This window comes from Coregonus clupeaformis, chromosome 30, assembly GCF_020615455.1.
Source record: "Coregonus clupeaformis isolate EN_2021a chromosome 30, ASM2061545v1, whole genome shotgun sequence".
NCBI classification, from domain to species: Eukaryota; Metazoa; Chordata; class Actinopteri; order Salmoniformes; family Salmonidae; genus Coregonus; species Coregonus clupeaformis.
In genome coordinates this window covers 22,509,830-22,525,318 of record NC_059221.1, presented here as the reverse complement: position 1 = coordinate 22,525,318, position 15,489 = coordinate 22,509,830, and the positions used below count along the sequence as shown (strand labels likewise).

The 15,489-nt window shown below is 41.8% G+C and overlaps 1 protein-coding gene across 10 annotated transcripts; it reads left to right on the top strand.

Annotated features, from left to right (window-relative positions):
- The first annotated feature begins 83 nt into the window (after window positions 1-83).
- Window positions 84-14,704, top strand: LOC121545631 (forkhead box protein P1-B). 10 transcript variants are annotated; one of them, XM_041856342.2, is made up of 16 exons: window positions 84-232; window positions 8,360-8,520; window positions 10,262-10,387; window positions 10,602-10,691; window positions 10,827-10,950; window positions 11,129-11,270; window positions 11,360-11,467; window positions 11,605-11,692; window positions 11,783-11,866; window positions 12,062-12,233; window positions 12,345-12,421; window positions 12,564-12,665; window positions 13,025-13,152; window positions 13,357-13,414; window positions 13,510-13,679; window positions 13,790-14,704. In XM_041856342.2, the coding sequence occupies exons 2-16, from the start codon at window positions 8,374-8,376 to the stop codon at window positions 13,950-13,952; spliced, it is 1,779 nt and encodes a 592-aa protein (XP_041712276.2). In that variant the 5' UTR covers window positions 84-232; window positions 8,360-8,373; the 3' UTR covers window positions 13,953-14,704. The 10 variants fall into 10 exon arrangements, with proteins under 10 accessions (XP_041712276.2, XP_041712270.2, XP_041712271.2 ...); XM_041856336.2 differs by having other exon boundaries at window positions 85-232; window positions 12,029-12,233; XM_041856337.2 differs by having other exon boundaries at window positions 85-232; window positions 10,824-10,950.
- The last annotated feature ends 785 nt before the right edge of the window (window positions 14,705-15,489 follow it).

Genomic DNA, 15,489 nt, shown 5'->3' with positions numbered 1-15,489 from the left:
CTTGTGCTGTTTTTGTTGTTTTGTTTGTTTTTTAATCATCATGGTCGTCATCATGGTCTTGTCACAAACAAACGCCCAACTGCACTGTCCAGTGACTGTCCACCGCTGGCACTGTTGATCCGAGTTGGCTGACGTTAGCTCGTTGCTGAGTGTTTGTCTGTCTGTCAATCGCTTCTTAACTTGTTCAACGAGACGTGCCAAATAGTAGCCCAGGCTACAAACTGATGCCCTGGTAAGTTAAATGTATGCTTGCTACCCGAGATACATTTATTTGTTATTGGGTAACTAATTACATTTGTTCATCTCGTTAGCTAACGTTAGCCTAGCTAGCCAACATTAGCGGTAAACAACAACAACCCCATTGTTGTTTAGATACCTACTGTAGCTAGCTGGCCTACAATGACTGTTTAGCTAAATAATATTATACAACAACGATGGGGTTGCTTTTAACAGATAACTAACCACAATTTCTCAATTTCAGTGCTCTTGAGGAGTTAACTAATTCCAATGTTGTTCGATAACTTACCTAGCTAGCTACGACTGCTACTAGCCGTTCGCTACATTAACGTTACTAGCTAGTTAGCCTAACTTTAATAGCTAGTTAGCAAGGTAAATCACGATGGTCCGTATGTTGTGGTAGATAGCTATCTAACTAACATAGCAAAATAACTAAAACGATTTATTGATTGTTCTTTCGTTGTGAAAGACCCCACTACAACAACACTAAGAATATGTAGACCAATTGACTGTCCTTGTTCTGTTCCCACGTGTTCGGCAATCGGATTCATGGATATGTGGCCCCGTACATTGGATCGATGTTGCTCCCACACATACTATGCCCATCGCTTTATATGCCACACCTTGAGTTGACTTCTAACTCCTGCACAGTGTTTCTAGTAGGTCAGGTGTATATCTGGCAGGTGTACTCTCATAAAAACATGAAAGGAATAGTTCACCCAAATTACACTTAGGTTTTCTTATCACGTGAGCAGTCTATGGACAAGGTATGACAGCAATCCATGCTTTGGTTTAGTTTCCCTTGCAATGTTTCCAGGTGCCAGGGAAAGGCTAGTGCACACACAGGTTGCTAACCATTTCTCACTCAACAGCCTATTTACGACCTATCAAACAGGTTTTAGGAAGATACACAACACATCTACAGCAGTGCAAAGGGTTGTAGAGGACATCAAGTCTGCTTGTAACAGCCAGGAGGTCACAGCAGCACTCATCTTGGATCTGGAGAAAGATTTTGACACAGTTCACCACCACACACTCCCGAGGAAGCTTGAGAAACTAAGCTTTGACAGTATTGCAATCAAGTAGTTCACGTCATACTTACAGGGAAGGAGTCAATACACTAAACTGCAAAGCATGCAGTCAGCCCAGGTACCTGTGGTGAATGGAGTACCACAAAGGAGTGTGCTTGGACCTCTACTGTTCTGTATTTACATAAATGACCTTCCATCAGTGCTGGAGAAATGCTGTATACATATACAGTACCAGTCAAAAGTTTGGACACACCTACTCATTCAAGGGTTTTTCTTTATTTTTTAAACTATTTTCTACATTGTACAATAGTAGTGAAGACATCAAAACTATGAAATAACACATATGGAATCATATAGTAACCAAAAAAGTGTTAAACAAATTAAAATATATTTTATATTTGAGTTTCTTCCAAGTATCCACCTTTGCCTTGACAGCTTTGCACACTCTTGGCATTCTCTCAACCAGCTTCATGAGGTAATCACCTGGAATGCATTTCAATTAACAGGTGTGCCTTGTTAATTTGTGGAATGTATTTTCTTCTTAATGTGTTTCATCCAATCAGTTGTGTTGTTACATGGTAGGGGTGGTATACAAAAGATAGCCCTATTTGGTAAAAGACCAAGTCCATATTATGGCAAGAACAGCTCAAATAAGCAAAGAGAAACGACAGTCCATCATTACTTTAAGACATGAATGTCAGTGAATACTGAAAATGTCAAGAACTTTGAAAGTTTCTTCAAGTGCAGATGCAAAAACCATCAAGCTCTATGATGAAACTGGCTCTCATGAGGACCGCCACGGGAAAGGAAGACCCAGAGTTAGAATTCAAGGCACACTTAACCAGCATGGCTACCACAGCATTCTGCAGCGATACGCCATCCCATCTGGTTTGGGCTTAGTGGGACTATCATTTGTTTTTCAACAGGACAATGACCCAACACACCTCCAGGCTGTGTAAGGGCTATTTTACCAAGAAGTAAAGTGATGGAGTGCTGCATCAGATGACCTGGCCTCCACAATCACCCGACCTCAACCCAATTGAGATGGTTTGGGATGAGTTGGACCGCAGAGTGAAGGAAAAGCAGCCAACAAGTGCTCAGCATATGTGGGAACTCCTTCAAGACTGTTGGAAAAGCATTCCATGTGAAGCTGGTTGAGAGAATGCCAGGAATGTGCAAAGCTGTCATCAAGGCAAAGGGTGGCTACTTTGAAGAATCTCAAATATAAAATGTATTTTGATTTGTTTAAAACTTTTTTGGTTACTACATGATTCCATATGTGTTATTTCATAGTTTTGATGTCTTCACTATTATTGTACAATGTAGAAAATAGTAAAAATAAAGAAAAACCCTTGAATGAGTAGGTGTGTCCAAACTTTTGAAAGGGACTGTATATGCAGATGAAACAGTCCTGTACTACTCAGCTACTACCACCAGGGAGTGTGAGGAGTCAGTGTCAAATGACATCAAGAGGGCAGCAGCTTGGTTCGCTGACAACAAGCTCTACCTACACCAGGGTTCTTCAATTCCGGTCCTGGAGGGCCGAGACACCTCTGTTTTTCATCCTCTCCTTCTAATCAGGGGCTAATTCAGACCTGGGACACCAGGTGAGTGCAATTAACTACCAGGTAGAAATAAAAAACAGAAGTGTTTCGGCCCTCCAGGACCGGAATTGAAGAACCCTGACCTACACCCTCAGAAGACCAAGGCAATGCTGTTTGGCAACCCACGAAAGCTGAGATACACAGGCAAAAGTATCACAATAACAGATGGACAAAACACTTATGAACAAGTAAATGCCATAAATTACCTGGGGTTCAAATTCGACCCACACCTACACTGGACTGAACATGTCAGCCTGGTCACAGGGAAACTACTGTCTGGGCTTGGCACTCTAAAAAGGGCAAGGGACTTAGTCTCCAAGGACATCATCCTGACAATTTACCACACCATGATAACAACTCACCTGGACTACTGTGCCACAGTATGGCTTCCCACCCTACATCAGTGCAATAAGACAGGTCTTAAACAGCTACAGCGTATGATCAACAGGGCTGTTGTATCAGGACCGGACAGAAGGGACACATAAAGTTAGAGTTTCTTCTGCAACAAGCTGGAGTCGAACCACTGTTGGTCAGTGACAGTTTTCAATGCGTCACAGCACAAACTGCCTGAATACATGTCAGACCTGTTCAGGTGGGAGTCTCCACCCATGCTCCAGGGGTGCACCAGAGCAGCAGTCAAAGCATATGACCAATGGGACCCACACCTACTGGCACAACCATCAGTGAAAAACATGGCCTTTCAAGGCAGTCTGCAGTTCTTTGGACCATTGCTCAGGAACAAGCTGGACTTATTCACACGACAGCTAGCTAGCATGTCCGCCTTCAAAATAGCAGTATACGTAACTGTAATTCGAGTGAGGTTTGGTATGTATGCTACCACATATGATTTGTGTGCTTTTGTGTATGCTGTGATTTTATATGTATGCCAATGGTTATGATGTATATGTTTTTATTGATTCTATGGAACCTAGGACTCCCTGGAAAACAGTGGCAATTGTTACTCATTAGACTATCCTGGCTAAATAAATAAAATGAAATGAATGAAATGCTGTCATACCTTGTCCATAGACTGCTTACAAGGTAAAGAAACCAATATGTAATTTGGGTGAACTATCCCTTTAACATTATATGTAATGTGCTGAAACTGTTTTGTTTTTATGTTGCATGGTTTCCGTAAGGGTCGCAATGTGTTTGTTTAGGCTAGATGATGTAGGCCTACAGCATATTATGATCATTTAGGGACCAGTCAACCTGGCTGACAGAACCTATACCTAATCTTACACTGCTGTTCAAGCTGATCTATAATAGTTTAGATGGAGTGTGTTGGCTTTCTGTCAATAATTGTTTCAGGGACCCCTCCTGGTGGAGAATCACTATCCTTGTGTCTCTTCCACAGAAGCAAAGATAATATAGTCTAGCATCATCCACCTGCATGGTTTATGAAAATAGCAATAAACCAAAACTTCCTGTGGGTCAGCTATGCAAATGTTAACTGAAAACCATTTATTGAATTTCACATTTGCTTATTTCTATTTGCAATATCCACTAGTTGTTCCCCAGAGTGGTAAACTTAGCATACAAGTGAATGGTTAACACATTTCACTTTTCTTTCTTGAGGGGATGTTCGGGGGGACTGAATATAATTACAAATAACTTGTAGACTGCGAATTGACCGCAAGAAGCCCAAACAGATATAATGTTTGACTAAAACATAATAATTTCAAAGCTTGCTTACATTTGTATACGATCACGTGTCTCTCTATTATGCGTGGGAATACTTGTGAACAGATTTCTTAAATTAATATCACTTGGAGCTGATTTGCTGGTGTTTTTAGTGTTTTATGTCCAACAATGAAAATTCCGCACACAAATTTTTTTTTTAATATATGCTCGCACACGCTTTATCAGTTCTGCCCAAAAATGTTCTATGGGATTGAGGTCAGGGCTTTGTGATGGCAACTCCAATACCTTGACTTTGTTGTCCTTAAGTCATTTTGCCACAACTTTGGAAGTATGCTTGGGGTCATTGTACATTTGGAAGACCCATTTGCAACCAAGCTTAAACTTCCTGACTAATGTCTTGAGATGTTGCTTCAATATATCCACATAACTTTCCTTCCTCATGATGCCATCTATTTTGTGAAGTGCACCAGTCCCTCCTGCAGCAAAGCAGCCCCACAGCATGATACTGCCACCCCTGTGCTTCACGGTTGGGATGGTGTTCTTTGGCTTGCAAGCATCCCCCTTTTTCCTCCAAACATAACGATGGTCATTATGGCCAAACAGTTCTATTTTTGTTTCATCAGACCAGAGGACATTTCTCCAAAAAGTACGATCTTTGTCCCCATGTGCAGTTGCAAACCATAGTCTGGCTTTTTTATGGTGGTTTTGGAGCAGTGGCTTCTTCCTTGCTGAGCGGCCTTTCAGGTTATGTCGATATAGGACTTGTTGTGTGTCCAAACTTTTGACAGATACTGTATATTTTGTTGTTGCAAAAGACTTGGCTGGCCAAATAAAATAAAATAAAATTTTATTGGCCACATGCACCGAATACAACAGGTGCAGACATTACAGTGAAATGATTACTTACAGCCCTTAACCAACAGTGCATTTATTTTTAATAAAAAAGTAAAATAAAACAACAACAAAAAAGTGTTGAGAAAAAAAGAGCAGAAGTAAAATAAAATAACAGTAGGGAGGCTATATATACAGGGGGGTACCGGTGCAGAGTCAATGTGCGGGGGCACCAGCTAGTTGAGGTAGTTGAAATAATATGTACATGTGGGTAGAGTTAAAGTTACTATGCATAAATAATTAACAGAGTAGCAGCAGCGTAAAAAGATGGGTTGGGGGGGCAATGCAAATAGTCCGGGTAGCCATGATTAGCTGTGCAGGAGTCTTATGGCTTGGGGGTAGAAGCTGTTGAGAAGTCTTTTGGACCTAGACTTGGCACTCCGGTACCGCTTGCCGTGCGGTAGCAGAGAGAACAGTCTATGACTAGGGTGGCTGGAGTCTTTGACAATTTTGAGGGCCTTCCTCTGACACCGCCTGGTATAGACGTCCTGGATGGCAGGAAGCTTGGCCCCAGAGATGTACCTGCGGGTCAAATTGGCCGCCAGTTGGGAAACCCTGGCCTAATGTTTTGGTGTGGTCACATAACGCCTGTTGTTTTGTGACTCTGAATGATAGTTTTCATTTTAAAAAGTGAAGACTCCCAAAGGAAATCCATGGGGGAAATGTTCATCCCCAAAAAGTAGGGATGAGCTGAACATTAGGCAATGCAATTTGCATTCATTAACATTAACAGAATGTAGTTATTCCTTGTGTATATGGTTTGCCCTTGTTCTATTTGCAGAGTGTTTGTGTTTATGCAAACAGGCGTACTCCTGCATGTTAAAACACAGCACTTGTTCATGTGTGCACAGTCCACATAGGCTACACAAACACATCTTACGCTACTGCTTTGAACTCAGCTGATCACCCACAACGCTGTGCATTTTCTGCCAAGGTAAGGATAGTGTATTGTAAAGACGTGCAGATTAGTTGGTTGGATATTTTGGCTAGAACCCAATCTCTCATTTGTGATTGTTATAATTTGACATTTGAATAGCTAATGTGTTTTCTTTCTCTCATAAATCTGTATTACAGAACTATGATAGGCTTACAGTAGGCTAGTCTATGTTTCAGCTTTCTTCAGAAGTACACTATATATACAAAAGTATGTGGACACCCCTTCAAATTAGTGGAATCGGCTATTTCAGTAACACCCGTTGCTGACAGGTGTATAAAATCGAGCACACAGTCATGCAATCCCCATAGACAAACATTGACAGTAGAATAGCCTTACTGAAGAGCTCAGTGACTTTCAACGTGCCACCGTCATAGGATGCCACCTATCCAACAAGTCAGTTTGTCAAATTTCTGCCATGCTAGAGCCACCCCGGTCAACTGTAAGTGCTGTTATTGTGAAGTGGAAATCTCTAGGAGCAACAACGGCTCGGCCGCAAAGTGGTAGGCCACACAAGCTCACAGAACGGGACCGCCTAGTGCTGAAGCGCATAGCGCGTAAAAATTATCTGTCCTCGTGGCACTGAGTTCCAAGCTACCTCTGGAAGCAACGTCAGCACAATAACTGTTTGTTGGGAGCTTCATGAAATGGGTTTCCATGGCCGAGCAGCCGCACAAAAGCCTAAGATCACCATGCGCAATGCCAAGCGTCAGCTGGAGTGGTGTAAAGCTCGCCGCCATTGGACTCTGGAGCAGTGGAAACGCGTTCCCTGGAGTGATAAATCACGCTTCACCATCTGGCAATCCGACGGACAAGTCTGTTTTTGGCAGATGCCAGGAGAACGCTACCTGCCCCAATGCATAGTGCCAACTGTAAAGTTTGGTGGAGGAGGAATAATGGTCTGGGGCTGTTTTTCATGGTTTGGGCTAGGCCCCTTAGTTCCAGTGAAGGGAAATCATAACGCTACAGCATACAATTAAATTCTAGACGATTCTGTGCTTCCAACTTTGTGGCAACAGTTTGGGGAAGGCCCTTTCCTGTTTCAGCATGACAATGCCCCCGTGCCCAAAGCGAGGTCCATACAGAAATGGTTTGTCGAGATCGGTGTGGAAGAACTTAACTGGCCTGCACAGAGCCCTGACCTCGACACCATCGAACACCTTTTGGGTTGAATTGGAACTGCGAGCCAGGCCTGATCGCCCAACATCAGTGCCCGACCTCACTAATGCTCTTGTGGCTGAATGGAAGCAAGTCCCCGCATCAATGTACCAACATCTAGTGGAAAGCCTTGACAGAAGAGTGGAGGCTGTCATAGCAGCAAAGGGGGGACCAACTCCATATTAATGCCCATGATTTTGGAATGAAATGTTCGACAAGCAGGTGTCCACATACTTTTGGTAATGTAGTGTATGTAGATAAACTTGCTGAATATGTAGGCCTATCTCAGTTTCTAGCAGTTGTGGACATTTGAATCTTCCCAGTTCAAAGAGCTTGTTTGTCTTCAGATTGTCTGTTGGTGTATACGTTCGCTGTGTTGCTTTTGAGTCGATCGCTCCCCCAGCTGTATACACATGGCCCTCCCTTTAATGCAGTATTGTGCTACCTGCCAGATCTGTTTTATCTCACCTCCTGGATAATGTTAAATTGCTCCAGAAGGACAATGTGTTTGCTCATAAACACCAACCCAGGGCCCCTTTATTTACCGTAGCCATGGCAGCAATGAGCTACTTAACAAATATCTCCTACTCCTTCCGGTAGGGTAGACGGTTTATCTTGGCAAGAGGGAAACCGTTGTCTTGTAACCTTGTCTTTCTTTGCTGATCTGCAACCGTAGTGAATATGTTTCTTGGATAAGATCAGTAAGAAAGTGCACCATGTGCATATGGAATTGTTCAAAATAAATGTAGCCTAAAATCAGTATTGTGGAGAGACATTGTGAATTTACATGAAGTAGCCCATTTTTCATCCTATATCCAGATTCTGATTTTAGAGCTCTCTTGTTCTTGTTCTTTTCTCAGGTCAGTGAGTCCAGATGCATGAGTCTGGGTCAGAGCAGACAACCTGCACCAGTCCAGCCAATCAGACCGAGAATGGGGACAGTGCTGAAAAGGACGATTGGCTGAGCACTCAGACTCCAACTCCAGAGGGTTCCGGGGCTGACAGCCAGCAGCAAAACCAGGTTACCAAACTTATTTTATAAAGTGTGGCACATGCTTACTTTCCACGACTAAAGCATGTGTGTTCTCAAATTGGCACATTTAGCATATGTCTTTGTTTGTATGGTGGGTAGGCTAGTAAACTGAGCTCTGAGCCAACAGCAGTGTAGACAGAGACTGCATAGGCACTTTGTGATGAAGGAGGAGGGATCTGTGATATTGGTTAGTTTTGTTTATGCACACAAGCACTCTGTCAGACTGCCAGACAGCCTAACGTTGTGCACAGCTTACTGCTCTCGGTCTCTTTCCAACCTGCGTCTCTCTAACTGCCAAAGACAACCACTGTAAATGGAGTTGATCAGGTTTGTCAACTTGATTATTGTCATTTCAGCAACTGGCCTATTTCTATATTTAGATAGGAAATACTTGTTTCTTTGTTTACTGGTATGTACATTGGTTGAATTTGCTTGATGGAAAGGGCTATGTTAAATGTTAAAATGCAATACTGTTCGTCACTTATATCTGTGCAAACTATTGACCTAGCTAGCAATTGTGACTTTGTTAGTCAGAATGATTGTGCATGTCACTACTCAGTGACCTAACATATTTATAATGTAATTGTGCCAAATAATCTGAGGTAATTTACTTCAATCATATGAACATTTCCTTGGCTCTTTATTGCCTCTTTCAAGCATTTTCCCTACTCTGGTGTTGTAGTTTATATTCAATTTCTCCGTTAGTGGTTGGGGTTTGGGTGTGTTGTCTGTTGCCTTTGGTTACATCAGGTTGTTACATCTCAGTTTAGAGAGAGATTAAGTATAATGGTCTGTTATATGAAAAGTATGATCATATTTTCAGGGTTTCAGAAAGGCATGTATCTTGTCATTGGCAACATTAGTCTTAGAACACAGACTTCAATATGAGGACTAGCACAGTGTTTACACTGTCCTTCATGGGTATGTGGGTTTCTATCATCGACAATAACAATAACAAAAGATGTTTGTCATCGACAATAACAAAAGATGTTTGGACTTGTCTGCCCTGCCGTCATGGAAACAAGGATTAGGCTAGGCGCAGGGTTTTGTTTTGTTGATGTTGTGCATACAAAAGATGGCCCATTCCCATACCATATATACAGCAACTAACAGGCACTATCTGGCTCTCTAAAGGTTTATTTCTGTAATGCAGACGTTTAGGTTCAAATCCAGCTGATGCAATTATTTTACCTTCTGCTTTAAGTCATGTAAAGCCATAGTCTAATATATAGTATAGGTCTATAAGGACCTTAATGAGCACTGAGCACCTGTGCCAGAGCACGTTTAGTCAGTGTGGGAAAGGGCGTTCTCCACAGCAATCCATCCACTGTTATTGTTAGCCTAGACCCTCTGTGACATCCTCCAGCAGGTTGTTTACTGGATCTCAAACAGAGCCAGTCTTAGTTGGAACATGTTTGTTTGTGGTTCAGACCTTAATTAAAATGCAATGCAGAGTTCTGTTTTTGCAAAACTTGCCCTGCATCCCTGGCTTTGTATTCATTATTTATATATCTATTCAGCTTTAATTATTCTGTTTATGTTTACTGTAAACATCCCCAGAGCTGTGAGTGTAGGGCAGAGAGGGAGAGGGGGTGGTAATTGCTGGATGCCTGGCAGAGGCTGTTTGTTCTTCCAAAAAAACACTTTTTAATGGTGTTGTTGGCATTGTTTTTCTGTTATTTTCAGGCTAGCCTAGGTCTAATCTGTGCTCAACTTGTGTTGTTGGCAGGTTCCAGTCTCAGTGTCTATGATGACACCTCCGGTGGAGACTCCTCAGCAGACACTGCAGCAGGTCCTCAATCCACAGCAGATCCAGGCCCTGCTCCAGCAGCAGAAAGCACTCATGTTACACCAGGTAATCACATAATCACCACACTGTCTCAATCTACATTTATATGCTTTATTGTGTACTTTTTAAAATTGTAATATTATCAGCAGCACTTTTTAGTTTGTTTCTCTGTATTGTCACCTATTTATTTTACATGAGGATCTTAGTAAGATGCTGATGGCTTGAAAGTGAGAGCTGAATTTCCTCATGACCTTCCATTAACTCAACATTTCTTCTACAGCAACACATACAGGATCTCTGCAAGAAACAGCAGGACCAGTTCAACGCCCAGCTCCTACAGCAGAAGCATGCTGAGAAGTCAGGGCAAGAGGTAGGCCGGCCTATATATTTTCTGTCATATGTCTGTATTTTGCCTTCAACCAAATGTTGCGATATTGTCAACGATACGATATATTGTCAAACGATATCTCAATATGTAACTATCGATTCCCCCCCATCACAGCAGCTAACGGCCCAGCACATGGCCATCCAGCAGCAGCTCTTGCAGGTCCAACAGCAGCACCTCCTCAGCCTCCAGAGACAGGGTCTCCTGTCTGTCCTGCCCTCCATGAGCCCCTCTGCAGCTCAGGGTAAGTGTCTACCACCCAGCCCCTACCATTCATCTATTCTTAGCTTGTTGTTGTTCTCCTCCACCATGGCTGCTTGCAGCTATACTTGTTGTTGTTGTTGTTGTTGTTGTTGGGCTAACATATTTTATTTATTCGGCTGAATTAATTAAGATGATATGTACTTGTGTATTTCTCCTAGGTTTAGTGAAAGGGTGTGAGAATAGCGCAAGCCTGCCCTCTGGTGGTGAGTATCCAGCCACTTTTCAGAAGAACCTGCTCCACAGCCAGCAGTCCACCACTAATGGGAATCATAAATCACAGCCCCTAAAGAAGAAAGACAGGTGATTAGTCGTTCTAGAACAGTGTTTATTCATTATCATCTGACCAACCTCTTCCTGAAGTGTAACACTGATGATGTGTCTCTCTGCAGAGGTCCTGTGGATGATCACACACAAAACACTCACCCTCTCTATGGACACGGCATGTGCAAATGGTCTGGCTGTGAGGCGGTCTTTGGAGACTTTCAGGCTTTTCTCAAGTGAGTTTCTCCTCATCTATTAATTTTCTCAGAGAGCCAAATGAAGGTCCATCTCTCTTAATGTAATAACAACACTGTGTTGTAGTGGCTTCTTGAGTGTTTTCTTGACTTATCATGGGAGTGTGTTTTTCTCCCAGACATCTGAACAGTGAACATACACTGGATGACAAGAGTACAGCACAGTGTCGAGTGCAGATGCAGGTTGTTCAGCAGCTAGAACTTCAGGTATAGTAGACGTTTGTTTAAATAATGTCCATTCATTGTACAGTATCGACGACATTACATCTTTGTTTTTTTATCTTCTCCTCAATGCAGTTGAAAAAAGACAGAGAGCGTCTGCAAGCCATGATGTCTCACCTCAAATCCTCTGAGCAAATGTCAAAACCAGCAACACCAACGGTAAGTCTCTGGAGTATTAGTGGCCATGTCTTTAATTCAAATCAGGTTACCAACAGTCCAAGTGTTAGCCATAATGGTAGAATAATCACTTCCAATATTGCATTCCCTACAGCTGTGTTCTCTGTACTGCGTTTAAATTAATCGTTACATTTGATTTTTCAGGTGAATCTTGTGCCTAACGTTGCCTTCTCCCAGGTGATGTTTCCCAAGGTGCTTCCTCCCATGAGCTTGTCTCAAAGTGCCACTGCTCCTTCCACACCCCTGACCCCTCCGCCGACGACCTCTATCATCACTCCCAACACCCTGCTCACTGTGAGCCCTGGGAGGAGACGGTACTCAGACAAGTACAGCAAGAACATGAATCAAGGTGAGTTAGCAGTGTGATGCTGAATCTAATGAGGGTGGTGGGGTACATATTCTATGAACTACTGTTATGCCTGTGATGGTTTATCTATTTGATAAAAATATGTTTTAACAGATATTGTTCAGAATAAAGAGTTCTACGTCAGTACGGAAGTTAGACCACCATTTACATATGCAGCCCTAATAAGACAGGTAAGGAATACATGTATTTTATTTCACCCTGGTTTACCCTCTGACTAAATGTTAGCTATACCAGTTGTTTTGTTCCTCAAATACCGTAAGTAGTGATGTCTATCATTTGCTAATTGTATTTATTTGTGTTTGCATTATTCAGGCGATATTTGAATCACCCTATAAGCAGCTGACACTAAATGAAATCTACAATTGGTTCACACGAACATTTGCATATTTCAGACGCAATGCAGCAACATGGAAGGTATTTGGCTATGTCAATTTAAGGGGTTATTTACATGTATATGAATATCGTTGTGCTATGTTTAGTTGCTATGCCATCAGTGGACGCTGCTGAAGGGAGGACGACTCATAATGGCTGGAATGGAGTCAATGAAATGGTATCCAACACATCAAAGATGTGGTTGATACCACTCCATTGACTCCATTCTAGCCATTATTATGAGCCGTCCTCCCCTCAGCAGCCTCCACTGTATGCCATATTCATGAATCTTTAGAAATGTTCAATGGTATTAGAACACCTTTTATGGAATAATGTTCTTGTCCTTACCTTGAAGCTGTATGTGGTGTTAATACTGTATGTTCTTCTTCCTGACTCTGCAGAATGCAGTGAGACACAACCTCAGCCTCCACAAGTGTTTTGTGCGAGTGGAGAATGTAAAAGGAGCTGTGTGGACAGTTGATGAGATGGAGTTCCAAAGAAGAAGGCCCCAGAAGCCTGCTGGTGAAGGGTAAGTTTAACATGCTTGGTCTCTACAGTATAGCTCCCTGTATGTCTCTGTTTCTTAACATGTTAAACCTGCATTTCTGTTGGTATTATACTTATAGAAACCATGTAATTAATATAAAATGTCTTGTGAGGATATTATGTTTTTCCTCTATTTCCCAGTTGGTGTGTTTGTTAAATTGAATAATGTGTTTATGTGTAACTGCAGATCTCTCAAGAGAGAGAACACTGGCCATGGTCACAGCTCCGCTTTCCTTACTCCTAAGGTAAGTACACGCAATACTCTTCAGACTACTTGAATTGAGTGCTAAACCTTTATTTTTGTCATTATGCTATAAATCAATGGCGTGTGTCTTTTCAGGCTGAATGGCTAAACAGTAGTATACCTCCATTCAACCCAGCTTCCATAGGCGCTCCCTCTCTGAGCTCTCTGCCCTATATGTTCCAGCAGGAGGAGATGAATGCAGCTCTCTGGTATGGGAATGGATCCTACAGTGACAGCAGTGAAGAACAGTACCCTATGCACCCTCTGTGAGTGTTTCATCACCATTTAAAAACTAGATCTGGTAATGGAGAAATGGTTCTCAGTTTCAGAAGTCATTATAAGTACCTTTTTTCCTCATCATGACTTTTTTTCTCAGCGTAAAAGAAGAGCTAATGGACGAGGAAGCGTATGAGAATGTGCCCCATGACTGTTCTGAGACTGAGAGCTCTGATGAGCACAGCTCAGATGTGGACCAAGACGAAGATGGCGGGAGCCCAGAGAGACCCAACCTGCAGCTGGCTCATGTGCCTTCGCAGTGAAAGAGAGACTGTATTCCAACCTGTCAATCTCAACTGCAAGACTCCCACATTGAACAACTATGAAATATACCAAATGACTTGTAGAACTGCTTCATATCAAGTGGAAACACACAACAATTTTCTCTGGAGGAATTAATTGACTATTTTATTTATTGGGGATATTTGGTGCTCTGTTTTACTGGCATCGTTTGTACTGGGTATTATCCAACCGAGCTCACATTGAAGACAACAGAACCGATAGAGGAATTATTGTAACACCGCTTGTCCTCAAATAATGTATTCGGATTGCCTTATTGTGAGGCTGTACAACCAATGATGAAGCCCTATGGGGAGCTGGTTCAGTGATGCAGAGTTTTTTCTTTCTTCGATGTCTTTTGTTTCACTCTTTCATGAATATGTGTATATTAATAACCAGAGCATTGGTAATATTTATGGACAGCACTTCATGAAGAATAATGTTTTTCTCCCACAAACTTGTTTATTTTTACCTATGTGAGTACCAGACAACCACCAGATAGTAATCCTCTGTTCCATTTGTGACATGATATCATTGATAATTGGTTACTTTTACACTGCCAAAAATATGATTTATGTATAACCTTCTCTGTTGGGATATAATTATTTGTGTAGCCTACTAATCGTATTTTTTCCCCACTATCCCAAACATAGCTTTTTGGCCTTATTTAGCATTGTATTGTACATTGCCAGAGTTGTGCACTAAAAGCTGTCTGTAATAAATTCTGTATATAAAGTGTGTGTGGTGAATGTATAGGTTGTAGCAGAATTTGTAAGTCGCTCTGGATAAGAGCGTCTGCTAAATGACGTAAATGTAAATGTAGCATTCATCATCATTGTGTTTATGTGCAGGTTTGAGTTATGACCTGAGTTTGATTTAACAGTGTGGTAACGGCCATATTTCAGTGGTCAATGTGTATATCTAATGGATGGCAGGCAATGTGAAGAATAAGCCAACTCTGTTTGGCAGGAGAAGCATCTACTGTATAAATGAATGAACATTTTATTATTGTGTCAAATCGCTAGTTGTCAACCCATCCCTTACCGGATTAATTGACACACAAACGTTACAATAATTCACAATGATAGTTCAGTGATAGTTATTCCGGTGTTCTGTGCAGTGTGCACCGCATAAAGAAAACTGAATCAATACATAATAGTAAATAAGGTTATCCAAGCAATAATAACCCTAGAGCATTAAAAATACAGATCCAACCAGAAAAATGAGTCTGAAGCCGTTTGAACCCGGTCTGTCACAAAGAGAAGATTCAAGTGTGAGACAGGCCTACGCAAAATCTATATACACATGCCCTTTGCTATATATCTGGAGCTAAATATTTTTTATAATTGAAATACTGTAAATGCTCGCCTCATTCAGTTCAGACCACATCATCAACCAGCCTGTATGTGTACACACTGCACAGAGATGAGTATCCTATAATGGCATCTATGTAGGCTATCATGGTATGAGGCTATCTGGCTGACTAGCCAGGTTGTCGGAGTGATAAAATATGATTATACT

What these genes read in the sequence shown, in the direction of transcription:
- LOC121545631 (XM_041856333.2), top strand. Translation starts at nt 8,374, where the DNA reads ATGCATGAGTCTGGGTCAGAGCAGACAACCTGCACCAGTCCAGCCAAT. An exon ending in AAGCACTCATGTTACACCAG is followed by an intron (nt 10,388 to 10,601) that starts GTAATCACATAA and finishes TTTCTTCTACAG; the next exon opens with CAACACATACAGGATCTCTG. An exon ending in CCCCTAAAGAAGAAAGACAG is followed by an intron (nt 11,271 to 11,359) that starts GTGATTAGTCGT and finishes GTCTCTCTGCAG; the next exon opens with AGGTCCTGTGGATGATCACA.